The 27199-nt window shown below is 37.5% G+C and overlaps 1 protein-coding gene across 2 annotated transcripts in view; it reads left to right on the top strand.

The window, feature by feature from the left end:
- Window positions 1-26792, top strand: part of NCALD (neurocalcin delta) — a 240431-nt gene extending 213639 nt beyond the window's left edge. For both annotated transcript variants that reach the window (XM_053715258.1, XM_053715257.1), the window contains one exon: window positions 26255-26792. In XM_053715258.1, the coding sequence (XP_053571233.1) occupies window positions 26255-26352 (98 nt within the window). In that variant the 3' untranslated portion in view covers window positions 26353-26792. The remainder of the gene's footprint in view (window positions 1-26254) is intronic.
- Window positions 26793-27199: the final 407 nt, after the last annotated feature.

The raw sequence follows: 27199 nt of genomic DNA, 5'->3' as shown, positions 1-27199 counted from the left end.
GTTGAGAGAGACCATTCTTCTTTTTTGACCAGGAATAAGTTGCTTATGTAACTGTTCCTGTCCCTGAGGACAAATTCTATAGCCTGTTTTGATGCCAGAGATGAAATTTCTGAATCTATGGCTCATTTGTCTAGATTTGAGAATTTTTTATGGGAGTTGGAAGAGATAATTGATAAGGGGTTTTGACAAAATCTATTATGGCTCCAGATATGGTTTGCAGAATCCAGGGATCTGAGGTGATAAGTTGTCAATTGGGGAAAAACACTGAGTCTGCCACCTATTTTGTTGGGGGAAGAAGAAATTTACCTGAGTGAGCTCTGGAACGACGTCTAGTTCTGAAAGACCTTGATGGCCAGGAATTACCTCTTAAGGGGAAAAATGAGGAGTTTTGTGTTTGGGTTTGGTACTGATTGGAGTAATAATATTGGGACCTTGGATTGAATGCGTTGTAATTGGAGCGACCGGGAAAACTGACCCTTCTTTTCCGGGTTGTGTGAAAAACAGTAGACTGTGTATAAAAGGGTCTTTTAATAGTTGATTTCATTTTAGACAATGTATTCAAAGTTTTGGCATAATTATTCATTTTGAATAAATAAGTGTCTCCAAAAAGTAGACCATTTAGTATCGGTGGAGCATTGGGTAGTGGAAAAATCAGAAAGCTTAGGGTCTAACCTTCTAATGATGTTTATCCTCCTTTTGGCAATGATCGCTTTGTTAGCATTGCCCAGAAAGGCTACAGACCTTAAAATCCATTCTCTTATGACAAAAGGGTCTAGAGAAAAATTGGAGGCGATAGCCTCTTTTGTTAAATCAAACATTTTTGCCATGGGACCAGTAGTGTCTAAAAGTTTGTCTTGATAGGCCCGAAGGAGCAGGTCAGAACCAATTTTTCAAATTAGAACCTTGGGGACCAAGAGAGAGGGTCTTGGGCATTTGGGAGAGAGGGTCTGGGGCATTCCGCTCTAAGTTTAGAACTAGCCGATTTTTTAATGGTCCATATAATCTGCAATCTCTTTAGAGGGAAACTTCAGAAGAGAGGGGATACTGTAATTCATTGGGCTTAGTTAATGGGTTACCAAGGGAATCTAGAAAAAAAATAAAAATCTTCCTGGGGTAAATTGGGCTTTTTTTGCGTCATTTATATTTTAAAAAATCATCGATGTCAAAATCGGAGGAGAAATCATCAGAGTGATTAGAATGCTCATTTTCAGAAAAATAATCTTCCTCAGAAGAGGAAATACCGTTAAAATGTCTTTTACGAGCCTTTAGGTCAGAAAGTGATCTCTTTAAAAGAGAATTAGTGAGGTCAGAGTCTGAAAAAATACTCCCTGATATACGGCTCTTGTTATGATCAGGGGTTCGGGTGCCTAGGGTAATCTGCCGGCCAGCAGAAGAGTTGTCTGCAATTTGCAGAGGTGCAGGAGGAGTGTCTGGATGGGGCAAACCTAAAGATTTTAACTGCTTTGGGGAAGCAGATAATGAATGTTTAGTTTTGGATTTACACTTCCTAGGAGCAGAAATATTAGGGTTAATTGCCATAAGTGAGTTCATTTTGTTATCCATTTGGGATATAATATTAGGCAATTTGTCATTGAGAGATTTCCATATTATTTTCATTTTGAGACATTTTTTAAAAACCTTTTTAAAATAATTGTGGAGAACCAAGGGTTAATTTAATATTTAACTGCTTTGGGGAAGCAACAATCAGTGTGTAATGAAATAAGGAAAAAGTGAGGTAAAAACATTTAGAAACTGTACACTTAGTGGAGAGAAAAAATAATTACATGCAGAGAAGAAATAGAAAGAGAAAAACTCTTACAAAGTATCCCCTAGAACAGCTGACAAGCGGAGAGGGATGCAGCAGTGAGCTGTCTGACTAAATGTCGGCTCTAAGGCAAACAAGAGGGCGGAAAAAGGCGCACAAAAGTAGGACATAAAAGCTGTTAGCAGCTATAAAATGGTATAAAAACAGAGTACCATAAGGGAGAAGCCTAAAACCAGAAGGTTAAACTGAATTAGAAAAATTAAGTAGAAAGACTTATAAGGGAAAATACACAGGCACTAAAATAAATAACACACAATAAGGAAATATTTAATGTATTGTATAAATGTACTTATCTGCCAAGCAGCAAAAAGAGGAGGAATTGGACAGTATATGGGCACTATGAGTATGCTCATTGGCTACTCTCATCAGTTCATTTGCATACAACCTTTTCATTGCTGGTTCTCATTTTCACTATATTGTTCAACTTTTTCTGTGTTTTCTGATATGTTATTTCTGTGAAAAGCTGCATAATAGTAAAAAGAATGATTAGCAAAATAGGAGTCTCTGTGCTTGTAATAAAATCAGTAAATTCAGTAGATTTGCATAATCGACAAATGCATGATAAAAAGACAATACAACAGAACTGAGTCTGAACTTTAAATGAGTAGTAGATTTTTTTTTCTGACAGATTTCCATTTCCACTCCCCCCATATCATGTGACAGCCATCAGCCAATTACAAATGCATAAAATATATGCTGTGAATTCTTGCACATGCTCAGTAGGAGCTGGTGACTCAAAAACTCTTTATTCCACTATTTCTTACATAAAAAGTAAAATCGAGAGGAGCAATGCATTACTGGACCCTTGCTGAACACAGGTGAACAAATAGAGGCATATATATATATATATATATATATATATATATATATATATATATATATATATATATATATATATATATATATATATATATATAGAATTAAGTAGAATGTTACCATTCAGTGTCAGTGAGTGGAAACAGGCGTTACTCAAGTAAATGCGCTAGTCAGAGGTATGAAAATCTCATAGAGCAGCTATGAAGGTACAAATATTGTATGATAGACTAAGTCTATACAATATAGGAAAAATAGGAGTCAAAGGGTAAACAGCGCTTATGGAGATTCTTAAAAACTGAATAATATTAAAATCTCGGCAGTGTTGGTGGGTAAAGAAAACAAAAAAAAAAAAAGGGAAGAGAAGTATATGAATATACGTATATATATTAGAGTCTTTGATAGGATATTGGAATCCTAGTGTAATGAAGGCGTAATAGATACCCTTACCAAAAGTTACCTCAATCCTATGAGGTAAGTTTGCCGCATTGGAGGATGTATCTAGTGGTTGAATGAATCCTGGATGTTCTGGTCTGTATAAAATCGCTGCCTCTTGGAGTAGAATGGGATGTGGGTCCCCTTTGTGCTGGTTTCTTTAGGAAACTTCCTGTATTTATTGCCTCTTGGAGCTTGGTTTTCTTGTCTTGGTATGAACTTTCTTGTCCAGATATATACCCAGAAAGACAGAAAACAGCAAAAATAGTGTAATACCGTTTTATTCAATAATAGTATAAAAATAACATATATCACACTCACATTTTATGTCCTCACTGGTATGAGGTATTATAACAGCACATAGGTTTAGAGGTGAATTCTCAGGTAGTTGTGTCCCAAGCCAGTCAGAAATTAAAGTTAGTATTCCTTAGATGTCACAAGTAGTGATTTCAGCCAAGTAAGATTATAGCAAATAACATATACGGTATATATTGCTAGTTTGGTCAGCAATCAGGGTTGTTAATGCAGATGTTAGCAATGCTGCATGCATAAATGGGTTAATACAGTGACACTCTGGCAGGTCAGGCAGTATATAGAGTTAGTAACAGAGCAGAAACTCAGTTCATAAAAAATGCAAGCTTTAAAAAACCAAACAGTTTAAAAGCAGTTTAAAAGTCAATAAAAAGGTAAATAATGTTACCCTAATAGTAGTACCCTAATAGTAATACCCTAACGCGTTTCAAAGGTTTATGTATCCTTCTTCCTCAGAGGGGTTTGTTGTGGTTTCAGGCGTGTGTTCTGTCCCTATTCATACCTACGGGGCGGCGGCACGCCCAGATGTAGGATGAATCCTATTGGTTCATGTGACCTACTGTCACGTAAGTGTATTTATAGTCAAAGGAGTATGTCCGTATATCTCACAGCTATTAAAGAGGTGCCTTAGGCTTACGGATTCTTATATACCTAATTTTAGTTGTTTCTTTATCCCCGTTTGTCCGCTATTTGCCTTTTGCGGTTCTGTTCTCAATACGGGTGACGTCATGCGCAGACGTCTTGGCTTCTAAGCGTGTCTCTCTGCATTCTGGGAAATGTAGTTGCTTTTCTATCCCATAGAACTGCATGATAGGGTACTCTGAGCCTAGTTGTCTCGGCTTCTAAGTGCTTTTTTAAGTCTGCTGGGAAATGTAGTCTATTTCAAATCCCATAGCTATATATAGTAATCAGTGCATAGTAGATTATTGAAGAGATCCAGATGTTTTTACATAAAAGTGCTACAGCTATATCTCCGTTTTGGATAATATATGACATATTTCATAGCTTATTGTAGTGGATAGTATGTCACAGACACAACACTTTAATGTTGGGTATATGTTAGTATACTAAAAAATTAGTATTACTGGTTTTCTGTTTTCCACTAATATGTCTACTGATATATATATAGAATCCACTGTGAATAGTGTATAGATTAATATAGTTATAGTGTTAGTTCCTATATGTTTGATTGGGTAGACTAAATACTGTAAATACTAATGTGATAGTAGATTTAAAGAGTAAGTCTTATAGTGAGTAAAGATTATGTATTAATTTAATAGAGGTTAATTTATTGGATTTACTGACTTATTAATAATAATATAGCTAAAGGAGGTAAAAATAACAAATAATATGATCTTTACTGTTCAAGGTATGCGGCTATATCTATGTCTCTGTTCAGACCCTTTGGAGTCATGGTCCCTAGTTTGTGAATCCAGAGGGTTTCCCTCCGTCTCAAATATAACTCTTTACTCATACCTTCTGGAGCTTCTCTGACTTGTTCAAGTATAGTGCCTTTGAGGCATGTAGGGTCAAGATTATGTTTTAATCTGAAGTGATTTGATACGCTGTGTTTCTTTAACCCATTTTCGATATTTCTAATATGTTCCAGTAGTCTCACCTTATAGGGTCTTATAGTACGACCTATGTATTGTAACTTGCAGTCACATTCTAGTAGGTATACTACATGGTCAGTTCTGCAATTTGTTAGTGTTTCTAGATCCCAAGTTTTGTTATCGACAGATGATGTAATTTGTTTAGTCGGTTTAGTTTTATTGTAATGGTGTTTGCATGATTCGCAATTTAGGCGATTGCATTTAAAAAATCCTTTTGTTTTATTGTGTAGCCAATTGGTGGTAGTTTTTATTGCTTTATTTTCCTTTAGTTTGCTTGGAGCAATAATTGCCCTTAAATTAGTGCTTTTTCTGAATACTATTTTCGGATTTGTTATAGTTATTTCATTTAGGAGGATGTCCTTTTTGAGTATGTGCCAGTGTTTCTTAAGAATATTCTTTATTGTATTGGCTCCCTCATTGTATGTTGTTATCATCAATGGCACATTATTTTGTTTCTTATTTTTCTTTTTAATATTCTTAAGCATGTTATTTCTATCCATTCTTTTCACTTTATTAAAGGCTTTTTTCACATTTTCTCTTTTATAGCCCTTACTTAGTAGCTTACATTCTAAAGATTTGGCTTCTTTAATGAAGTCTGCCTCCCTTGAGCAATTTCTTTTTATGCGTTGAAATTGTCCATAGGGGATACTCTGTAGCCATGCTGGATGATGGCTACTATGTGCATTAAGATAGCTGTTGCTGTCTGTTGCTTTACTATACAATTTGGTCTGGATGTTGTTGTTTTCTATATATAGAATGAGATCTAGAAACTCGATCTCTGTATCATTTGTTTTGTCTGTAAATGATAGATTGAATGTATTAGTGTTCATGTATTTGACGAAGTCCTCTATGGAGTGGGTGTTATCTTTCTCCCATATTATTATGATATCGTCAATAAATCTAAGGAAGATCTTGATGTTTTTCATATAAGGATTATTATTCCATATATAGAGATCTTCCCACATGCCCATATAGAGGTTGGCATAGCTGGGGGCGAATTTCGTCCCCATTGCTGTGCCTCCTATTTGTAAATAGAAATCCTCTAAAAATTTAAAATAGTTTTTTTCTAATGTAAATAGTGCTGCATCTTTAATGAAAGTAATTTTATCTGTGTCTAGATTAGTAAGTTTGGTAAGCCAATAGTCTAGGGCCTGAATTCCTTTAATATGTGGGATGTTGGTATAAAGAGAGCTGACATCTAGAGTTAGCCAGCAGTAGTTCTCTTGCCATTCTGTAACTGTGAGTTTACTTATAGTGTCTGGGGTATCCCTGATGTGTGATTTCAATGTGGGTACTAACGGTTGGAGATAATAATCTATTAATTCCGATAACTTAGTAGTTAGTGATCCAATACCCGAAATAATTGGTCTTCCGGGAGGGTCAATTATAGATTTATGGATCTTGGGCATATGATAAAAGGTGGCTATTTTTGGTACGCTTACAGATAAGAAATTAAATTCATTGATGTTAATAATATTGTTATGTTTTGCATTATCCAATAGATCCATGTATTCTTTGAGAAAACGGTCTGTAGGATCTTGTTCTAATAATAGATAGGTTTTGGAATCTCCTAATAGTCTCTTAGCTTCTTTGATGTAATCTATCTTGTCTTGAATGATTATGCCTCCTCCCTTATCCGCCTCCCTTATGACAATATCATTGTTGTCTTTAATCTGTTTTAAAGTGTCTTTCTCTTTCTTTGTCAGATTATCATTATTGATCCTATATGTTTCGCACATTTTTTGGAGGTCCTCTTGTACTAATTTTTCGAATACCGGTATATAGTTCCCCTTTGATTGTGTGGGGAAAAAGGTGGATACTGGTTTAAAGTTAGAATTTGGAGGATATTTTACTGTAGCTGAAGTTGTTATAAACATGCTCTCATTTTGACTTTGTGTGTGGTTCTCCGATAACAATGATTCTAAGTTGATCAGAGTTTCTAGATCTTTATTGTCTACGTAATCTGTATTAAGTGTATCTAAATTTGTTATTCTTTCTTTTTGTGCCTTTTGGAAATGTCTGTTTAATGTTAATTTCCTGATATATTTGTGTAGATCGATGAACAAGTTAAATGGATTTGGACCTTTAGTTGGTGCAAATGCCAGTCCTTTTTTTAGGATATTCGATTCTGCTGGTGTCAAATTTATTTTAGTAGAAAGATTGAATATTTTCACTTCAGAAATAGTGTTATCAGGTAGTGTATCTACAGTTTTGTTGATCTTATTCTTTTTTGATTGTAGGCGTCTTCCTGCTCTACATCCCCGTCTCCTCCCTCTTCCCTTCTCCTTTTTTGTTGGTTTGTTTTTTTCCTCCAATGTGGAGTGTTTGGGGCTACTGTCACGGGGAGGGGTAGTAATGGTGCTCTGTGTTGAGGATGCTGTGAATGCTGCATGTGTTGTGAATTGTATGGGTGGTGAGGATGGTAGTTGTATGTCTGATGCGAATGATGCGGGTGAGGAGCATAGTTCTGATTCAGTATGTCGTAGTTGTGTCTCCTGTGATGTATTCTCTGGTTGTTTGAGTGATATGCATTCTGGTGTAGTGTATGTGGTGGTGGGCGTTGTCCTAAAAAATGTGTATTAGAGTATGTATTATGTTGTCTAGGTGTTGGTTGTCTGTTACTTAAAGGATCGGGGTAATTTCTGTTATTAGCTTTATAGGACTGTTGTTTATAGACATAATTCTTATACGGTGTTTTAATTTTATTTTTATTTTTAATTTTTTGTGGATAATTTACTGAGAAGCTGGGTGAATAAATTTCTTCGAAATTATCCTCATCTGGTCTCTCCTTTGGTTCATTGTTTATTTCGTTGTCTTTGAATTCATAGTTGAACCCCAAGTTCTGTGAGATATGTTCATCTTCTGTTATTTTATTATTGTGTAACTTTAAATCTTTTAAGAATTTGTCCCTTTTTCTATTTTCTACAACTTTTTCATGTCTTAATATTTTATTTTATTTTCTCTGTCTAATTCATTATAGTAGACATCTCCTTTGAAATTATTAAGTCGTTGTCTAATATCTGTGATTTGTTCTGTTAATGTGTCTACTTTTTTATCTCTATATTTTATGAGTATGTTCATTAATGTGATTGAACATTTATGTAGAGCAGTGTCCCATTATATATATACAGCCACCAATCTGCAGCTAGCGCATTATTCCTGCTCCTGACACACTACCTAGGTATGCTTTTTCAACTAAAGCTTTTAAAGGGACAGTCAACCATAGAATTGTTATTGTTTTAAAAGATAGATCATCCCTTTATTACTCATTCCCCAGTTTTGCATAACCAACACAGTTATATTAATGTACTTTTTACCTCTGTGATTACCTTGTATCTAGGAACCTATCTAGGAACCTTCTTCCAGCCCCCTGATCACATGACTGTGACTGTTTATTATCAATTGTCTTAAATTTAGCATTGTATTGTGCTAGATCTTAAATAACTTTCTGTGCCTGAACACAGTGTTATCTATATAGTCATGTGTACTTTCTGTCTCTGTGTTGAAAAGAGATTTACAAACCATGTGATAAGAGGCAGCCCTCAAAGGCTTAGAAATTAGCATATGAGCCTACCTATGTTTAGTTTAAACTAAGAATACCAAGAGAAAAAAGCAAATTTGATGATAAAAGTAAATTGGAAAGTCAATTAAAATTAAAAGTCCTATCTGAATAATGAAAGTTTAATTTATACTTGACTGTCCCTTTAAGACAGTAAAGCTCAATTAATTATAGAAGTAAACTGAAAAGTATCTTAAAATTGCATGCTGTATCAGAATCGTGAAAATTTTATTTAGATTTTCTGCCCCTTTTCTGCCCCTTTTCTGCCCCTTTCATGCATGCATAATGAATATTAAATCAGTGAGTCCATGTCTATGCAATACACCGATAAAGAAGAATATATATGATATGCATAGAATAACAAGTTTTGATTGATCTAATTTATTACACATTATACAAGGCGCTGTAAACCCAGGGGTCAAGTCCTACAAAAAAAAAGTGTGGGAACTCACCAAGACTTCCACCCCTCTCACAATTAATATTGTTTTATATATATATATATGCACACACACTGTATTTATATGTATATAATCTATACACTTTGGTTAATGAAAGCAAATTAAAACCAATGAAGGATTGAATCATTGCTTTTGGTCCTGAGAATAATGCTCTATAACAGAGTCTCACCCACTTAAGGTGCAATAGTCCTGTTTCTGCTGAGGGGAGCTAAATAACTCCAGAGCAAGCCACACAGAAATGTAAGCACCATGGCCTCCATTACATATGCAGCGTCGCCCGCAAAATCCTCCGCCACCAGATTTTACGCGACTTTGGTATTACATATACGGCGTAGCATACAAGTTAAGCGCGTATATTTCACCCGTCGCCCGCAATTATTACTCCCATAGGCTGACATAGAACCGCGTCGCAAATCGGTATCCAATATCCAGCGCAAGGACTTAGGTGGCGAAAATGGAAAAATCTTACTCCATTTTTACCTCGCCATAAAAGGCAGCCGCAGCAAGCCTTGCGCTGAGTAAAGGAGTAACTCCCGAAAATGCCTGCAAAAATAAACTAACACCTAACACATGCGCAATGTCTATCTACCTGTCAACCGCAATCCCCCAACGTAATAACTAATAAAGTCTATTAACCCCTAAACCACCAGAGCCCACAATGCAATAAACCTAACCCCTAACCTTACCCCCCCCTAACATAACCCCCCTAAATAAACTAAAATTATCTAATTTACAAAATACTAAAGTTACTATTAAATTAAAAAAAAAAAAAACACTACTTTTAAAATACAAATAAACTAAGTATAAATTAAAGGGGCAGTCTAATCAAAATTCAGGAGTAGACTGTCCCTTTAAGCAAGAATTACAGAAAATAAAAAAATCTAAGATTACAGAAAATAATAAATAAAATTACAAAATTTTAAATAAATTACATCTAATCCCTATGAAAATAAAAAAAAAAAAACCAAATAAAAACACCCCCTAATCTAATAAACTACCAGTAGCCCTTAAAAGGACTTTTTGCAGGGCATTGCCTCAAGATAATAAGCTATTTTGCAAAAAAAAAAAAACCACACAAAGCCCCCCCCCCAAAAAAAACTAACACTAAAACCCCTAAACTACCCATTTCCATGAAAAGGGAATTTGCTGGGCATTCAGCTCTTTTGCTGCCCACCCTATCTAAATAAAATAAATCCCCCCATAAACCCCCTTAAAAAAAACCTAAGTCTAACCCCCAAGTGGTCCTCACCTGTCCTGAAGTTCAGCGGAGAAGGTCCTGTTCCAGGCGGTGAAGTCTTCTTCCAAGCGGCGACCTCTTCTTTCTTCTTCCACGAAACAGCCGGCACGGAGCGGAGGGCGGAGTTGAAGACCGATGACCGTGGAGCTGAAGACCGGCGACTCTGGAACTGAAGACCGGCGACCGCGGAGCCATGGAGCGTGGAGGATCCTCTTCATATGATCTCCGCCGTACGCTGAATAGGGATTCAAGGTATGCGATTAAAAATGGCGCCCCTTGAATTCCTATTGGCTGATTTGAGCCTTAAAATTCAAATCAGCCAATCGGATAAGAGCTACTGAAATTCTATTGGCTGATAATGTGGCAACGTCACCAGCCTTGGAGACGTCATAGTGCCGGGTTACAGTTTGGAGCTTAAAGGAGTTGGATGGAGGGGTAAATATTCAAACTCCTTGATCTCGGATTCCTTAAAGGGACACTGTACCCAAAATTTTTCTTTCGTGATTCAGATTGAGCATGAAATTTTAAGCAACTTTCTAATTTACTCTTATTATCAAATTTTCTTCATTCTCTTGGTATCTTTATTTGAAATGCAAGAATGTAAGTTTAGATGCCAGCCCATTTTTGGTGAACAACCTGGGTTGTCCTTGCTGATTGGTGGATAAATTCATCCACCAATAAAAAAAAGTGCTGTCCAGAGTACTAAAACCAAAAAAAGCTTAGATGCCTTCTTTTTCAAATAATGATAGCAAGAGAATGAAGAAAAATTGATAATAGGAGTAAATTAGAAAGTTGCTTAAAATTGCATGCTCTATCTGAATTACAAAGAAAAAATGTGGGTACAGTGTCCCTTTAAGCTCTTGAAACACCCCAAACCTGTCATTTGAAAGGCAATTCTGTTGTCTAGTGCAGAGGTTTTCAAAGTCTTGCACATTGGGCCCCCTCTTTGGCTAAACTTTCAAGTTGAGCCCCACCCACACCCACACACAAGCGCACACACACAAATACATACAAAATAATTGTAACATTCATTTTAAATGGACAGTATACACTCATTTTCATATAACTGCATGTAATAGACACTACTATAAAGAATAAGATGCACAGATACTGATATAAAAATCCAGTATAAAATGGTTTAGAAATGTACTTAGAAGCTTTCAGTTTAACTCTGTTGAAAAGGCAGTTGGAAAGCCCACTGCAAGTGGGAAATAAGGCCCTCCCCCTTCTTTTGCATATGAAAAGACCCTTTACACAAACAGGAGCAAGCTGGAGTAGGTAGCTGACGGTATTCAAATACAACTTTGGGGCTTGGTTAGGAGTCTGAAAATCAGAGCAATGTTATTTAAAAATAAGCAAAACTATACATTTTTAAAAAAAAACAAACATTTTGGGCTTTATAAGTAGATCATCTACAAAACATTTATGCAAAGAAAAAATGAGTGTATAATGGCCCTTTATTCACTAGGCAAACATAGCTATGCATGTATAGCGGTGTTTTATTTAAAATATTTTGGGGTAACCAACAATTTTCCAAAGTATTGGAATAAGTATAATCAAGAATTAATGTTTAAAAATATAATATATTTACCAAAACGCTATACACAAAATGAGGGTAAGGATCTTGCCAGAACATCTGAATATGAATTATTTATAACTGCCTATGAGTCAGTCTTCAGTACTGTGTTTGCTGTAACTAGGATGGCTCTCAGCTGGTACATGGATGCATCTGCTGGATGCTCCCACTGTAGAATATTGATATAAGCGTATAATGAATATATGAGAATTGTATCTATATTCTACAGTGGGAACAGCCAGCAAATGCATCCATGTACCAGCTGAGGCCGCCCTAGTTACAGCAAGCATAGTGCGCGCCCAGTGGGTAACAATAAGAGCTGCAGTTACAGAGACAAGGAAAGTATCAGCAGAGCCCCCTACTTATGACAATGATTCCCAGAAGGTGGTCAGGAAGCGCTCAGTCTACTTGTCACAGTGTTGTTCGCTGGGGAGTTTGGCAATGAAAAATGACTGCACATTAATTTATTTAAAAATAAATAAATACTTTCCGTTCCTGTTTCCACGCCTCCCCTTAAGATCTCTGGCGCCCCCCACAGTTTGGGAACTGGTGGTCCAGGGTATGTAAAATTAAACATCATTTTAAAATATATACATTTACATATATACTGTATACAGTATACACAATTATAATAGGCAATCAAAAAGGACTAAACTCCTTTTTAAAATAAAGCCCCTATATAAGTTTTAACCGCCAGGTGGTAATAGTGATCACTTGGCATGAATAAATGTGCATTTATTTGAGTTGAGGCTCAACAGATCCCCTATGTGCAGATCAAAGTTTTATAACTATACCCAAAGGCCCTTATTTATATGAGGATGACCCCTTCTTTAAACTAAAATGCACACAAATAGCTCAGCACAGGGGTTGAAATGGCTTAGCAGTTACGGGGGTTAAAAACTTTAATACAATCTTAAAGTGTTTAATATCCCTTTAAATTAACATGAATATTGTAGGAATGTGAGAATATTGCCAAGTCACGACTCACAAATAAACCTTTTGCTGTACAATTCATCTGTGTGTGCTCCTTTTTGATATAGACTTTAACCTGTTTGTGAATATTTAATGGTAATCGGTAATTTACCATTTGTGAATGTTCAAATCTGTTGCATTGAGCTGTTTATTATTTTTTTCCAAATCTATTTATAGGACCCAAATGATTCTTATTTTGCTATTTTATTGGCAGAATTTACAAGAATGAAAACCATTTTGATCTTTTGAGGCCGGTCTGCCTCTAGAGAAGCACTGCTGCTGTTGGCACAACAAAAGAGAAATTGCAGAAAATAAATTACTGGGCCACAGGCACTGAATTCGATAGCTCCCAAAATCAATTGGATTTTTTCAAATCTTTCATTATATAACCATTTTCTTTTGTGCAGATAATAGTGCTTAAGATATCTGGTTTATAAATCCGCTATTCATTCTTTGAAGTTGGAGGTAAAAATGTTCTATGCCTCAGCTATAGTTTATTTGAATAAAGCACACGTTGACAAAAATAAATAAATAAAAATTGGTGAAACATTCAGTGTAAAGTTCACATCATTAAAGGGACTCTAGTGGAAAAATTCCCTGCTGTAATTTTACACTATATTCACCCTGGGTTGGAGGGCTGTGATTAACTTGATTTACCACTGCTAAGGGCTTAAAGGGACACTAAACCCAATTTTGTTCTTTATTGATTCAGATAGAGCACGCAATTTAAAGCAACTTTCCAATTTACTCCTATTTATCATATTTTCTTCATTCTCTTGCTATCTTTATTTAAAAAGCAGGAATGTAAATCTTAAGAGCCGATCGATTTACCTGCATAAATTGATGTGCTTAATTAGTTCAAATGAATTATTTTGATTTATGGATGCTAAATCTCAACTCGCTTTGTTCTGTTGAAAATGTGCATTTTTCTGCTTTTGCAAACAGCTTAATTATGCTTTGTCTTTTGAAATATGGCTGCGCATAATCTCAGTTCACGTTCACACTTAAAGGGACACTGAACCCATTTTTTTTCTTTTCTGATTCAGATAGAGCATGCAATTTTAAGCAACTTTCTAATTTACTCCTATTATCTCTTGCTATCTTTATTTGAAAAAGAAGGCATTTTCATTTTTTGGTTCAGTACTCTGGACAGCACTTTTTATTGGTGGATGAATGTATCCACCAATCAGATACAAAGAGAATGAAGAAAATTTGATAATAGGAGTAAATTTTAGAAAGTTGCTTAAGATTGCATGCTGAATTTAGGTTCAGTGTCCCTTTAATCATGTTGCTATGGTTTCTGTGTTTTGGGGAATTTTCTTTTTTCAAAATTGCATTAAACAATTTCCATACAACAAAGACAATTTTGTTTATAGTATTAAACTAATGTGACATAGTCTGCTTTACCACATACTTGGCAATGGCTAGCAAACACTTTCCATGATGGTAATTGGTTATGTTTTTCTGGCACTGAAGGTGTTAAAATCTGTTTTTTGGACTTTACAATTTCCTGTAAGGTGACAGTGTAGTGTGTCATGTTTGCTGCTCCAGAATCACTGCAGCGCTACAGTACATATACATGAAAGCATAATATTGTAATAACATCCATGGATTAAATATCTGAAGACTAAAGAAATGATAATGTCAGAGATCTGGAAAAGGAATCTGTTTGCATAAAGGTGCAGGGCCACTGGAGTTAAAATGACATGCTCTAATAAATAAGGCAAATCATTTTTCGACTATAATGACCCTTTAAGTCTTTGCCAGATTCTGAAAAAGCTCTTCACTAGATTTGATTTACTCAAGCTATTGACCTTTGTTTAGGGATCATCATATATACCTGAGGGCTGAATATAGTAAAACCTGGACATATAATGAAACTGCACAGAAGCTGGGTACCATTCTGTTGTGCAAATGGTTGAGAAACAGCGTTTTGGATGTGATTGGGTGTTGGTCGGAACCTACCCTTCAGAGCCAAGTCCAATTTTAATTGATGTTGAAAATTTCTGCTAACGTGACCAGACTGTATAGGTGCAGGGGGAGGGGATTTATAAAACCTAGAACCATAACACTTCATTACCAGTACTTTGTAAACATTATTTCTTCCACAGATAAAATATAAAATACAGACAATCCATATTTTTAAAATTAAAGATAACTTAGCCCCTGTATATTACCAAGCTTTTTTTATTTTTATTAAACCAGAAAGTTCAGTATTTTAGCAGGCTGTCTAGTAAAATATTCACAAAAATACTGTCCCTTAGTGTTATCTGAATGTAAAAGGCATCCTGTGCTTTAATGCATTACAAATATGGAGCAGAAAGAAGTGAAGAGCAGGCATGGAGGTCAAATCTCTGTTTTACATGTGTTACAGGCAACCAAAGAGGTACAATTAACTTATTTGTAGGTTTCTGGCAGCTAAGGGGTAAAATGACTGCTTAGTTGTGATAAAATATACATAAATGGTAGGATCAAGAGTGGGGTCTCTAAGGTAGAGCTTGACCATTGTGCCCAGCCACCTACAGAGTGTCCAGTATTTTTGCTGAAGACAGCTGGTATCCCTAATTCTCCCCCTCTAGCATGTCAGCAGATAGAGGCCTAATTATTGCCCTGTGGTCTCCAAAGCTCCATCTTGTCTTTTCTTGTTGATCCCTGATGCCCAGTGGGTGCAAATCCTTGCCCTAGAGTTGCTAAAATGTTAATGGCTCCTCAAGTCTCACTAATTCCTGCAATACCTCTGCTAGACGTAAGATTTTTGCATGCATCGGGTTGCGCTTGTAATACAATTTGAAAGTAAAAGATTATCACTCACATGCTAGCTTCAATTATGGTCAGGCAATTCTGTTTACTTTCAACTTGTAATACGGGTGAAAAAACAGATGCGTGCAAACACTTGCATGCTCGCGCGTAACTGTTGGCGCTCCTCTCGTAATCTGGTCCTTAGTCTATTTTTTTGTGTGTGTGATAGAAACATATATTTTAACAGATAAGAAACAGAAAGCAAAAGATAAGAAACAGAAAGCTTTTTAAGCCTGCCCATATTTCCTTCAGAGGTGTAAAGCTTAAAGGGACAGTCTACACTAAAATTGTTCATGTTTAAAAAGATAGATAATGCCTTTACTGCCCATTCCCCAGCTTTGCACAACCAACATTGATATATTAATATATTTTATAACCTTTTAAAACTCTAAATTCCTGCCTGTTTCTAAGCCACTGTAGACACTCTTATCACATACTTTTCCTTCTTAATATGAGGAGAGTCCACGGCTTCATTCCTTACTTGTGGGAATTACTGAAACTGGCCACCAGGAGGAGGCAAAGACACCCCAGCCAAAGGCTTAAATACCTCCCCCACTTCCCTCATCCCCTAGTCATTCTATGCCTTTCATCACAGGAGGTTGGCAGAGAAGTGTCAGAAGATATAGTAGTTCCTTATGGAGGGTATCTAACCTTCGGAATGGGACTGGAGTTTTAAGTAGTCTTGTCAGCCTCTCAGTGAGAGCATTGACGAATGCTCGAGTCTGGAGATGCAGGGAGAGTCTTTCTGCTAACCCATCCAGAATCGTATTAACAGCTCCTTAAGCAATCAGAGTTGACGAGTTTCACTGCCTGTTTTTTTTTTTTTTTTTTCACTCAAGTCCATGTCAGGAGCGATGCTATAAGACTATCAAACTTGAGGGGCTGTGTTTCTGTTCCACAGCATAGATTCCGGTAAGATAGTTTCATTTTATATACTTATGATAACACAAGAAGACAGGGTCACAGTGTGGCTCCTTTTATTTGCATGGAATCAAGGGTTAATATCTCCAGAAGGGGATTATTGATCAGGGGGGGATTATTCACATAATGTAAATATTGTGTTTATGCTGCGACATGTGCGAGATGAGCCTCAGGCAGATGTTGGAAAGTACAGGTTTTGCTTTTATTTTTGATTTAGCTGTGCAGCCTGTTAGGCTTGGCACGCTTTTAGCTGTAGCAGGGGTGGCCCTGCGTGGTGCACCATGTGACCGGGTGTGGTCACACTGATCTTCTCTTCTTCCTGACTGTGCAGTTTACTGGTGATGGAGCGGTTTCTCTGTTGGTCCTGGGTCATAGGAGGTGGTGAGTGCCCCAGCCATTGGGGGTATAAAGGTGCCATTTTTCTTTTCTAGTGTCCATTTTATAAGCACAAGCTATGCAGGACCCTGATTTGTTAGAGGGTACTCCCTCTTTACCGAAATCCAATGCCTGTCTATATTGTGAGGAGGCCACGGTATACCCGCCTGCTCAATTATGTTCCACATGCCTTGATAAAGTACTTACAGTATATCAAAGAAAGCTAATATGTTTACTACTGCTGAGCCATTCACCTCTGAGGAGTCTCCATCCCGTGAGGTGCGCACCCTACAGTCATCTCCTAATACACATCTAGCTTCCCGTAGCACTCTTATTCCTCCATCTGGAGGGGCCTTTTACCGCCAGACTTTACTGAGCAGTTTCAAATTGCAGTGTCTGCAGCCTTCAGTGCTTTACCTCGCCCTGCTAAGCGCAAGTAAAAGGTCAAATATTGCTATCCTTCCCAGGAGTCATCTACTAGCTTATTGGATTTATCTGATACTAGATTATACGCTGATGAAGACACCTCTGATACTTCAGAGGATGCTCTTTCTGGCTTGGAATCTGCTGCCTCTAAGCCTCCAGCTGCGGAGGAACCAGGCTTTAGATTTAGGAAGGATTGAACACTTGCACTTTCTGCAAAGGAAGTTTTGGCTAATTTGGAGGTTCTAGAACCTAAATTACCCGAGGAACCTTGTATTCCTAAATTAGATAAGGTCTAAGAGGACAGGGTTTACCACAGACTTTCCCGGTTCCCGTTGAGATGGCAAACATTATTAAGAACGAATGGCAAAGACTTGGCTCTTCTTTTTCCCCTTCTTCTTCCTTTAAGAAATTTTTCCTGGTTCCGGACTGTCAATTAGATTTGTGGGGTTCTGTTCCTAAGGTGGATGGCGCTATCTCCACTCTGGCTAAGCACACTACTATCCCGCTTGAGGATAGTTCATCGTTTAAGGAGCCCATTGATAAGAAGCTGGAAACACTATTAAGAAAGATGCTTCAGCATACAGGATATGTTTCAACCAGCAGCGGCTGTCGTTGCGGCGGCTGGAGCAGCTACCTATTGGTGCGACTTCTTATCTGAGTTGATTATTCGCCTGAATGCCAAGGCTTCAGGTTTCTCTGTCCTAGCCCGTAGGCCACTCTGGCTGAAGTCTTGGTCTGCAGACATGACTTCCGAAATCTAGACTTCTTTTCCTCCCATTTAAGGGAAAGATTCTTTTCGGTCCAGGCCTGGACTAAATCATCTCCACGGTTACTGGAGGCAAAGGTGCCTTTTTAGCGCAGGATAATAAGAACAAGCCTAAAGGACAAGGTTCTAATTTTCGTTCGGATAAATCCTGATGTCATCAGCCCTCTGCAAAGCTTGAGCAGTCCAAGGGAACTTGGTAGCCGACTCAGTCCTGGAATAAATCCAAGCATAACAAGAAGCCCACTGAGTCAAAGTCAGCATGTAGGGGCTGCCCCTGATCCGGCTCTGGATCTGGTAGGGGGCAGACTGACACACTTTTCAGAAGCTTGTTTTGGGGACGTGCAAGACCTGTGGGTCCTGGAGGTCATCCCTCAGGGATACAGGATAGGTTTCAAGTCTCATCCTCCCAGGGGCAGATTCCTCTTATCAAACCTGTCTTCAAGGCCAGAAAAGAGAGGCTTTTCTAGGGTGCATGAGAGATCTCTCCTCCCTGGGGTCATTGTACCGCTACCGCCAGCAGAAAGAGGTCTGGGTTGCTACGCAAACCTTTTTGTGGTCCAAAAGAAGGAGGGTACTTTTCGCCTGATTCTGGACCTAAAGTGTTTAAACAAATTCCTATCTGTCCCCTTGTTCAAGATGGAGACAATAAGGTCCATTCTTCCCTTGGTTCAGGAAGGACAGTTCATGACCACGATAGACCTGAAGGATGCCTACCTTCACGTCCCTATACACAAGGAACACGTCAAGTTCTTAAGATTTTCGTTCCTGGACCAGCACTACCAGTTTATTGCACTTCTGTTTGGTCTAGCTACTGCTCCCAAGAGTTTTTACAAAGGTTCTAGGGGCTCTGCTTGCAGTGGCCAGAACCAGAGGTATAGCAGTAGCGCCATATTCTGGTTCAAGCACCATCTTGTTGTCTGGCAGAAGACCATTCGAAATCTCTTCTGTTTCTTCTTCAGTCTTATGGATGGAAGATAAACTTAGAAAAGAGTTCTCTTATTCCCAGTACCAGGGTGGAATTCCTGGGTACGATAATAGACTTCATATCCATGAGGATATTTCTTACAGACCAGAGATGTTACAAGCTAACTTCCAATTGTCTTGCCCTCCTTAAGGCCCTCTGTGGCTCGGTGTATGGAGGTGATTGGTCTCATGGTGTCCTGCATGGACATCATTCTTTTTGCCAGATACCATCTCAGAACTCTTCAGCTGTGCATGCTGAGACAGTGGAACAGCGATCATTCGTATCTGTCTCAACGGATTTCTCTGGACAACCGGTCGAAAGACGCATTCTCCTGGTGGCTCTGTTCAGATCACCTGTCCCAAGGGACATCTCTTCTTGAGACAATCCTGGGAGATTGTGACTACGGACACAAGCCTCACAGGATGGGGAGCTGTTTGGGGTTCCAGGAAGGCACAGGTCCTGTGGACTCGAGAGGAATTCCTCCTCCCAATCAACATTTTGGAACTTTGAGTGATCTTCAATGCTCTGAAGGCTTGGCCTCTTCTGGGTTCGGCCCAGTTTCAGATTCCAACCGGACAACATAACCTCTGTGGCTTACATCAACCATCAGGGGGGAACGAGGAGCTCCCTAGCAATGAAGGAAGTATCTCAAATGGGTGGAGGCCCACAACTGCTCGCTGTCAGCGATCCACATTCCGGGTGTGGACAACTGGGAAGCGGATTTTCTCAGCAGACAATCCTTTCATCCGGGGGAATGGTCTCTCCATACCGAGGTGTTTGCGGAGATTTGCAACAGATGGGGGACACCGGAGATAGATCTCATGGCTTCCCGGCTCAATTCCAAGCTACCCAGATATTTGTCACGGTCCAGGGATCCTCAGGCTGAGCTAATAGATGCATTAGCAGTGCCTTGGAGGTTCAGTCTGATCTACATTTTTCAGCTGTTGCCTCTTCTCCCTCATGTAGTGACCTGCATCAAACAGGAGCAAGCATCATTGATTCTAATTGCTCCATCTTGGTCGCGGAGGATGTGGTTCGCGGATCTGGTGGTGATGTCCTCATCTCCTCCATGGAGGTTACCTTTTCGCAGGGATCTGCTGGAGCAAGGTCCTTTTTGTTCATCAAAATCTAGATTCTCTGAGGCTGACTACATGGAGATTGAACACTTAGTCCTAGCAAAGGGAAGTTTCTTGGAGAGAGTTATTGATACTCTCATTCAAGCTCGTAAGCCGGTTACTCGTCGCATCTATCATAAGGTATGGAGGACCTACCTATTCTGGTGTGAAGAGCATGGATTCCCCTGGCATAAGGTCAGGGTTTCCAGAATTCTTTCCTTTCTCCAGGATCGTCTGGAGAAGGGCCTTTCTGCTAGTTCCCATAGATCTAGTGCTCCTCCTTGGAGTTTAAATCTTGTTCTTAAGGTTTTGCAGAAGGCTCCGTTTGAGCCTATGCATGTAGTTGACATTAAATTACGGTCTTGGAAGGCTCTTTTTCTATTGGCTATTGCCTCGGTGTACAGAGTATCTGAGATGGCTGCCTTGCAGTTTGAGCCACCTTACCTAGTATTACATGCTGATAAGGCTGTTCTTCGAACTGGGTTAGGTTTTCTTCCTAAGATTGTTTCAGATTATAACATTAATCAGGAGATTGTGGTTCCTTCCTTGTGTCCTAATCCTCCTCCTTCGAAGGAGCGATCACTTCATCATTTGGATGTGGTTCAGGCCTTGAAGTTCTATCTCTAGGCTACAAAGGAGTTTAGACAGACTTCTTCTTTGTTTGTTATCTATTATGGGAAGTGTAAGGGGCTGAAAGCCTCGTCCACTTCCTTGTCCTTTAGGTTGAGGAGCAATATTCGCTTAGCTTATGAGACAGCGGGGCATAAGCCTCCTCAGAGGATTAATGCTCATTCAACTAGAGCTGTGGCTTCCTCTTGGGCCTTCAAGAATGAGGCCTCTATGGATCACATTTGTAGGATGGCTGCCTTCTTTATATACCTTTTAAAAATTTTAGAAGTGTGGCGTTTTTGCTTCAGCTGAAGCAGCTTTTGGGAGAAGGGTTTTACAAGCTGCGGTGCCCTCAGAATAGGGTCTGCCACTCCTTTTACCCTCCCGTTTCATTCAGTGTCCTCTAGAGCTTGGGTATATGTTTCCCACAAGTAAGGAATGAAGCCGTGGACTCTCCTCATATTAAGAAGGAAAACATAAATTCTGCTTACCAAAAAATTTCCTGTCCTCCTGTATGAGGAGAGTCCACGTCTCCCGCCCGTAGTTTCCTTTCGGCGGACCTAAATTTTTGTTTTATTCTTCTGGCACCATTTATACCCTCATATTTCTCCTACTGTTCCTTGTTCCCTTGTCAGAATAACTGGGCGATGAGGGAAGTGGGGGAGGTATTTAAGCCTTTGGCTGGGGTGTCTTTGCCTCCTCCTGGTGGCCAGGTTCAGTATTTCCCACAAGTAAGGAATGAAGCTGTGGACTCTCCTCATACAGAAGGAAAGGAAATTATCTGGTAAGCATAATTTATGTTTTTCATTTGTTTTTCACAACAGGATACTGCTAGTTCATGTGGGCCATATAGATAACAATGTGTCCACATCCAAGCAGTTATTTAAGAATTAGCACAACACAGCACTAAATGCAAGTCAATAGATAATAAATAATAAATAAAAGTCATGTGATCAGGGGGCTGTCAGAAGATGCTTAGATACAAGGTAATCACAGAGGTATTAATATAACTGTGTTGGTTATGCAAAACTGGGTAAAAAAAATGGGTAATAAAGGGATTATCTATCTTTTAAAACAATAAAAATTATATTGTAGACTGTCCCTTTAATCTTATCATGGTTTTATGCATATCCTAGACATTCTTACATTTCCTTTTAGTATTTACACTTACTTGCCTATATTTGAAGTTTATTCAATGGATCAACTAGTCTTTCTATAAAAAAAAAAGTGCTTCTGCAAATTCCACCTGAACTTACTGCCCTCCAACAGGAGATCATGACTTCAATGAGGCTGATAATTTGAACATCATTAACTTTGATAATATATATTATGCATCTCCTCCTTATGTCCTATTGAGGTCTGTGCTGTAATCTTTTAGTTTCCCTTGAAGAAAAAAACACAATATAATAATAACCAGATTGTGAATAAGATTCATATAATACCATAGCAACTGGAACTGGTGTGAAGTTAGAAACTGAAGCAGCTAGCCAAGACTTTATCATCTAGATACATCCACAGCCTCTTCAAATAATAACAAGGAAATGTATAATATTGAAGTGCATTTACTAACGGAGATCAGTGAGTTTATGCAAAATTTCTCAGAGTATAAAGGAATCGAACACTAGGAAAAGATGTTCATAAATCCATCTAGTAAATCTAATCTAGGTTTGTTCCCTTTAGTTCAGGCCAAACCCGAATCATTCTTGCGCCTATTATTATGCTCTATGTATAATAACACATAAATTCAAATTTAGACTATCTCACACTCTCGCTCTCTCTCTCTCCCTCACTCACTCACTCTCACACACACTAACGCTCACACACACTCATACTCTTCTCTCTCTCTTGTTCTCTCTCTCTCTCTCTCGTTCTCTCTCTCTCGTTCTCTCTCTCTCTCTCTCGTTCTCTCTCTCGTTCTCTCTCTCTCTCTCTCTCGTTCTCTCGTTCTCTCTCTCTCGTTCTCTCTCTCTCGTTCTCTCGTTCTCTCTCTCTCTCTCTCTCTCTCTCTCTCTCGTTCTCTCTCTCTCTCGTTCTCTCTCTCTCTCTCTCTCTCTCTCTCTTGTTCTCTCTCTCTCTCTCTCTCTCTCTTGTTCTCTCTCTCTCTCTCTCTCTCGTTCTCTCTCTCTCTCGTTCTCTCTCTCTCTCGTTCTCTCTCTCTCTCGTTCTCTCTCTCTCTCGTTCTCTCTCTCTCTCTCTCTCTCTCTCTCGTTCTCTCTCTCGTTCTCTCTCTCTCTCTCTCTCTCTTGTTCTCTCTCTCTCTCTTGTTCTCTCTCTGGCATACACACACACAGATACTAACACGCTCATACACACACATGCTTTCTCTCACACATTATCACACTCATACTCATTCTCTCTTGTTCAAACTCTCTCTCTCAAAGATACTAACATGCTCATACACACACACACACATACGCTTTCTCTCTCTCTCTCTCTCTCTTACTCACTCACTCACTCAAAGGCGCACACACACACAAGAGAGAAATAACTGTAGGCAAGTGCAGTATGTTGCAAATGCACAATGTCACGTTTTTGGCTGTGGGTGTTTCCCACCAGCTTCAGAGACTCGCACACAAATTGAAACATAAACTTTCCGGGTCATTCCCAGACAGGTGGGAACCCTAATCTAATCCCTGATTGCTTAGTTCAGATTGTTTATAGCCTTGTGAGTTTTACTGTTTGATGTTCTGAAACATCAAACTCTAGTAAGACCCAATACAGCATGTTGCATGTGTATGTATACACTGTGTATATATATGTGTGTGTGTGTGTGTGAGTATGTGTATGTATGTGTATGTGTATGTGTATATATATATATATATATGTATATGTGTGTATATGTATGTATATATATATGTGTGTGTATAGATAGATATATATATATATAGATAGATAGAGAGAGACATATGTATATGTATATATATATATATATATGTGTGTGTGTATATGTGTGTATATGTTTGTATATATATATATATGTGTGTATAGATAGATATATATATATATATAGATAGATAGAGAGAGAGAGAGACATATGTATATGTATATATATATATATATATATGTGTATGTGTGTATATGTTTGTATATATATATATATGTGTGTATAGATAGATATATATATATATATATATATATAGATAGATAGAGAGAGAGAGAGACATATGTATATGTATATATATATATATATGTGTGTGTGTATATGTGTGTATATGTTTGTATATATATATATATGTGTGTATAGATAGATAGATAGATAGATAGATATATATATATATATATATATATATATATATATATATATATATATATATATATATATATATATAGATAGATAGAGAGAGAGACATATGTATATGTATATATATTTTTAGATGTGCAGCCGTGAAAAATGTGGTTTGAATGAAACAAATACTGAATATTCTTAGAACATTTACATTCTTTTTTTTTTATTAAACAAATGTAAATATTCCAAAGCTACAGGTGAACTTTTTTCACATGTAGCTTCATAATAACCTTTAGCTTCATTGAGCCCCGGCCGCACTAATAGAAGGCTTAGCACAACGGCTCCCAGGACATGCACTTAAAGGGACACTGAACCCACATTTTTTCTTTCATGATTCAGATAGATTATATAATAAAGATAGGGATAGTGGTAATGGAAGTTGTATTTAATGATTCCCCGTCAAGTATTAGCTTACCACAATTTAACCAATAAAAGAAGTCACCCAAATTGGGGACAATAATACTAATATCTGATATAATGAAGTATAGACTAGTAATATCAGGGGAGGGTGCTCACTGTTCAAGTAAATGTAGAAAAAATAGGAGACAAGCGAACAGAAAGTAGAGCACTCGCAAAGGGAGACTAGTATAAGTGGCTATTCAGTGGGTATATAATATTAAAACTTAACATTTATTATTCCAAAAAAATGATAAAAAACTACTATATAAGTAGTGATTAATACTTAGATTAAAACACAAACAAATAATAAACGGCTGTATATCCACAATGACCCCAGAATGTATACCATAGAAACTCAGAATAGAGTAGGAGGGATTTTTAGGCAGATATACACCAAAAAATGGTTCACGGATTGCACCAAAATCTATCTAAAAAAGAGGCTTGACCTCAAACAAAATGATAATATCTAGTGCAATACTGGACCGGTGTAGGTCTGTCCAAAATATTCCCTATGACAAAATTAGTATAGTGACTAAGAGGGGAAGTGTAGGTAGCAAGATTCACATAGTCCATACATTCAGCATATTACACAGACCCATTTGTAAAGGGGAGGGGGAAGTGTTCACAAACACAAATTAAACCAAAAATACGATCAAGTCACATTTCACTAGTCAATGTGTTTATTCTAACATATCTCTAGAATCATATTACCTTTCATTGATCATATTTTTGGTTTAATTTGTGTTTGTGAACACTTCACTTTTGCCTATACAAATGGGTCTGTGTAATATGCTGAATGTATGGACTATGTGAATCTTGCTACCTACACTTCCCCTCTTAGTCACTATACTAATTTTGTCATAGGGAATATTTTGGACAGACCTACACCGGTCCAGTATTGCACTAGATATTATCATTTTGTTTGAGGTCAAGCCTCTTTTTTAGATAGATTTTGGTGCAATCCGTGAACCATTTTTTGGTGTATATCTGCCTAAAAATCCCTCCTACTCTATTCTGAGTTTCTATGGTATACATTCTGGGGTCATTGTGGATATACAGCCGTTTATTATTTGTTTGTGTTTTAATCTAAGTATTAATCACTACTTATATAGTAGTTTTTTATCATTTTTTTTTAATAATAAATGTTAAGTTTTAATATTATATACCCACTGAATAGCCACTTATACTAGTCTCCCTTTGCGAGTGCTCTACTTTCTGTTTGCTTGTCTCTTATTTTTTCATGATTCAGAAAGAGCATGCATTTTTTAGCAACTATCTAATATACTCCTATTATCAATTTTTCTTTGTTCACTTGCTATCTTTATTTGAAAAAGAAGGCATCTAAGCTTCTTTTTTGTTTTAGGACTCTGGACAGCACTTTTTTATTGGTGGATGAATTTATCCACCAATCAGCAAGAATGGGCCGGCATTAATTCACCAAAAATGGGCCGGCATCTAAACTTACATTTCAAATAAAGATACCAAGAGAAGGAAGAAAATTTGATAATAGGAGTAAATTACAAAGTTGCTTAAAATTGCATGCTCTATCTGAATCACAAAATTAAAAAATTGTGTTCAGTGTCCCTTTAAGGCTAGCGTGGCTCTCCAGCTCGCAAAAGGTAAGTATTTTAACCATTTAAAGGAAATGAATGAATGCTTTTGTGATGAAACTGAATCCACATGAGATATATATATATATTGTATATATTATTTTCTTCTCATTTGACTATTATATTGATGCATTGCTAATCTGATATATATTTAATGTAGAAATAACTTCTTTTTTTTCTACAGGAAAGTTATCATTGGAAGAATTTATCAGAGGGGCAAAGAGCGATCCATCCATTGTCCGTCTTCTTCAGTGTGATCCAAGCAGTGCCGGACAATTCTGAAACCTTCATTTGGAAAAAAAAATCTATTTCTGCTGTTTTTGTTTTTATTTTGCCAAATTTAATTTGTAGTAAAGTAGTAACTTCACAGCCAACCAAACCTTTGTTTGTGGTTTAAATTATTTTGGAATGCTGTCAACCTTTTGAGCTGGACATTGGCTGTAATATTACATCATGGCTTCATTAGTTGTTTTTTTTTATTGGATCTTGGTAAAACTTTGAACAATTTTATTCTAGACTGCAGGTCATTGGAGTACTATTGGGGTTGAAGCAGCAGTTCACATTTCCAGGAGAGAATCTCAGCACTGTGAAAAATGGCATTTTCCGTTGCTGCTCGTAGAATTTAAAAAAAATATCCTGAAGCAAAAGTACTGGGGAAGAATCTTGCACACCACTGCCACTTAAAAAGAAATCCTGGAGGAATAAATATGATTCCGACTTCATTCATGTGTTGCAATTAAATTATATGTTACTACATTATTTTATTTTTTGCACACAGGATAATGCAATAATGGAACCCACTTGCAATATATTGGTATGCACACTACAATTAGATGTTTAAATTACAGACCCATATGGATAATACCTTAACATTACTAAGTTGTATTTTCAAATTTAGTTATCTCCACTTTCTGTCCATTTCATAAAAAGTTTACATAAGTGTTTGGCAAATTTAACAGCATGGGCTAACAGTGTGATTCAGTAAAATAGTTAATTTACATTACCTGTGCTTTGGAGTGGGTATGCAAATGATTGCATCAGTCAGTATGAATCTTCATATCGTGTACATGTAGGCTCTGATTGGCAATAGCTTTCTTCTAATTATTATGAAGGGAGTTAATGATGTTGT

This window comes from Bombina bombina, chromosome 5, assembly GCF_027579735.1.
Source record: "Bombina bombina isolate aBomBom1 chromosome 5, aBomBom1.pri, whole genome shotgun sequence".
Taxonomy (NCBI): Eukaryota; Metazoa; Chordata; class Amphibia; order Anura; family Bombinatoridae; genus Bombina; species Bombina bombina.
Note: the sequence above shows the minus strand (reverse complement) of the source record. Positions and strands in the feature narration are given on the sequence as shown.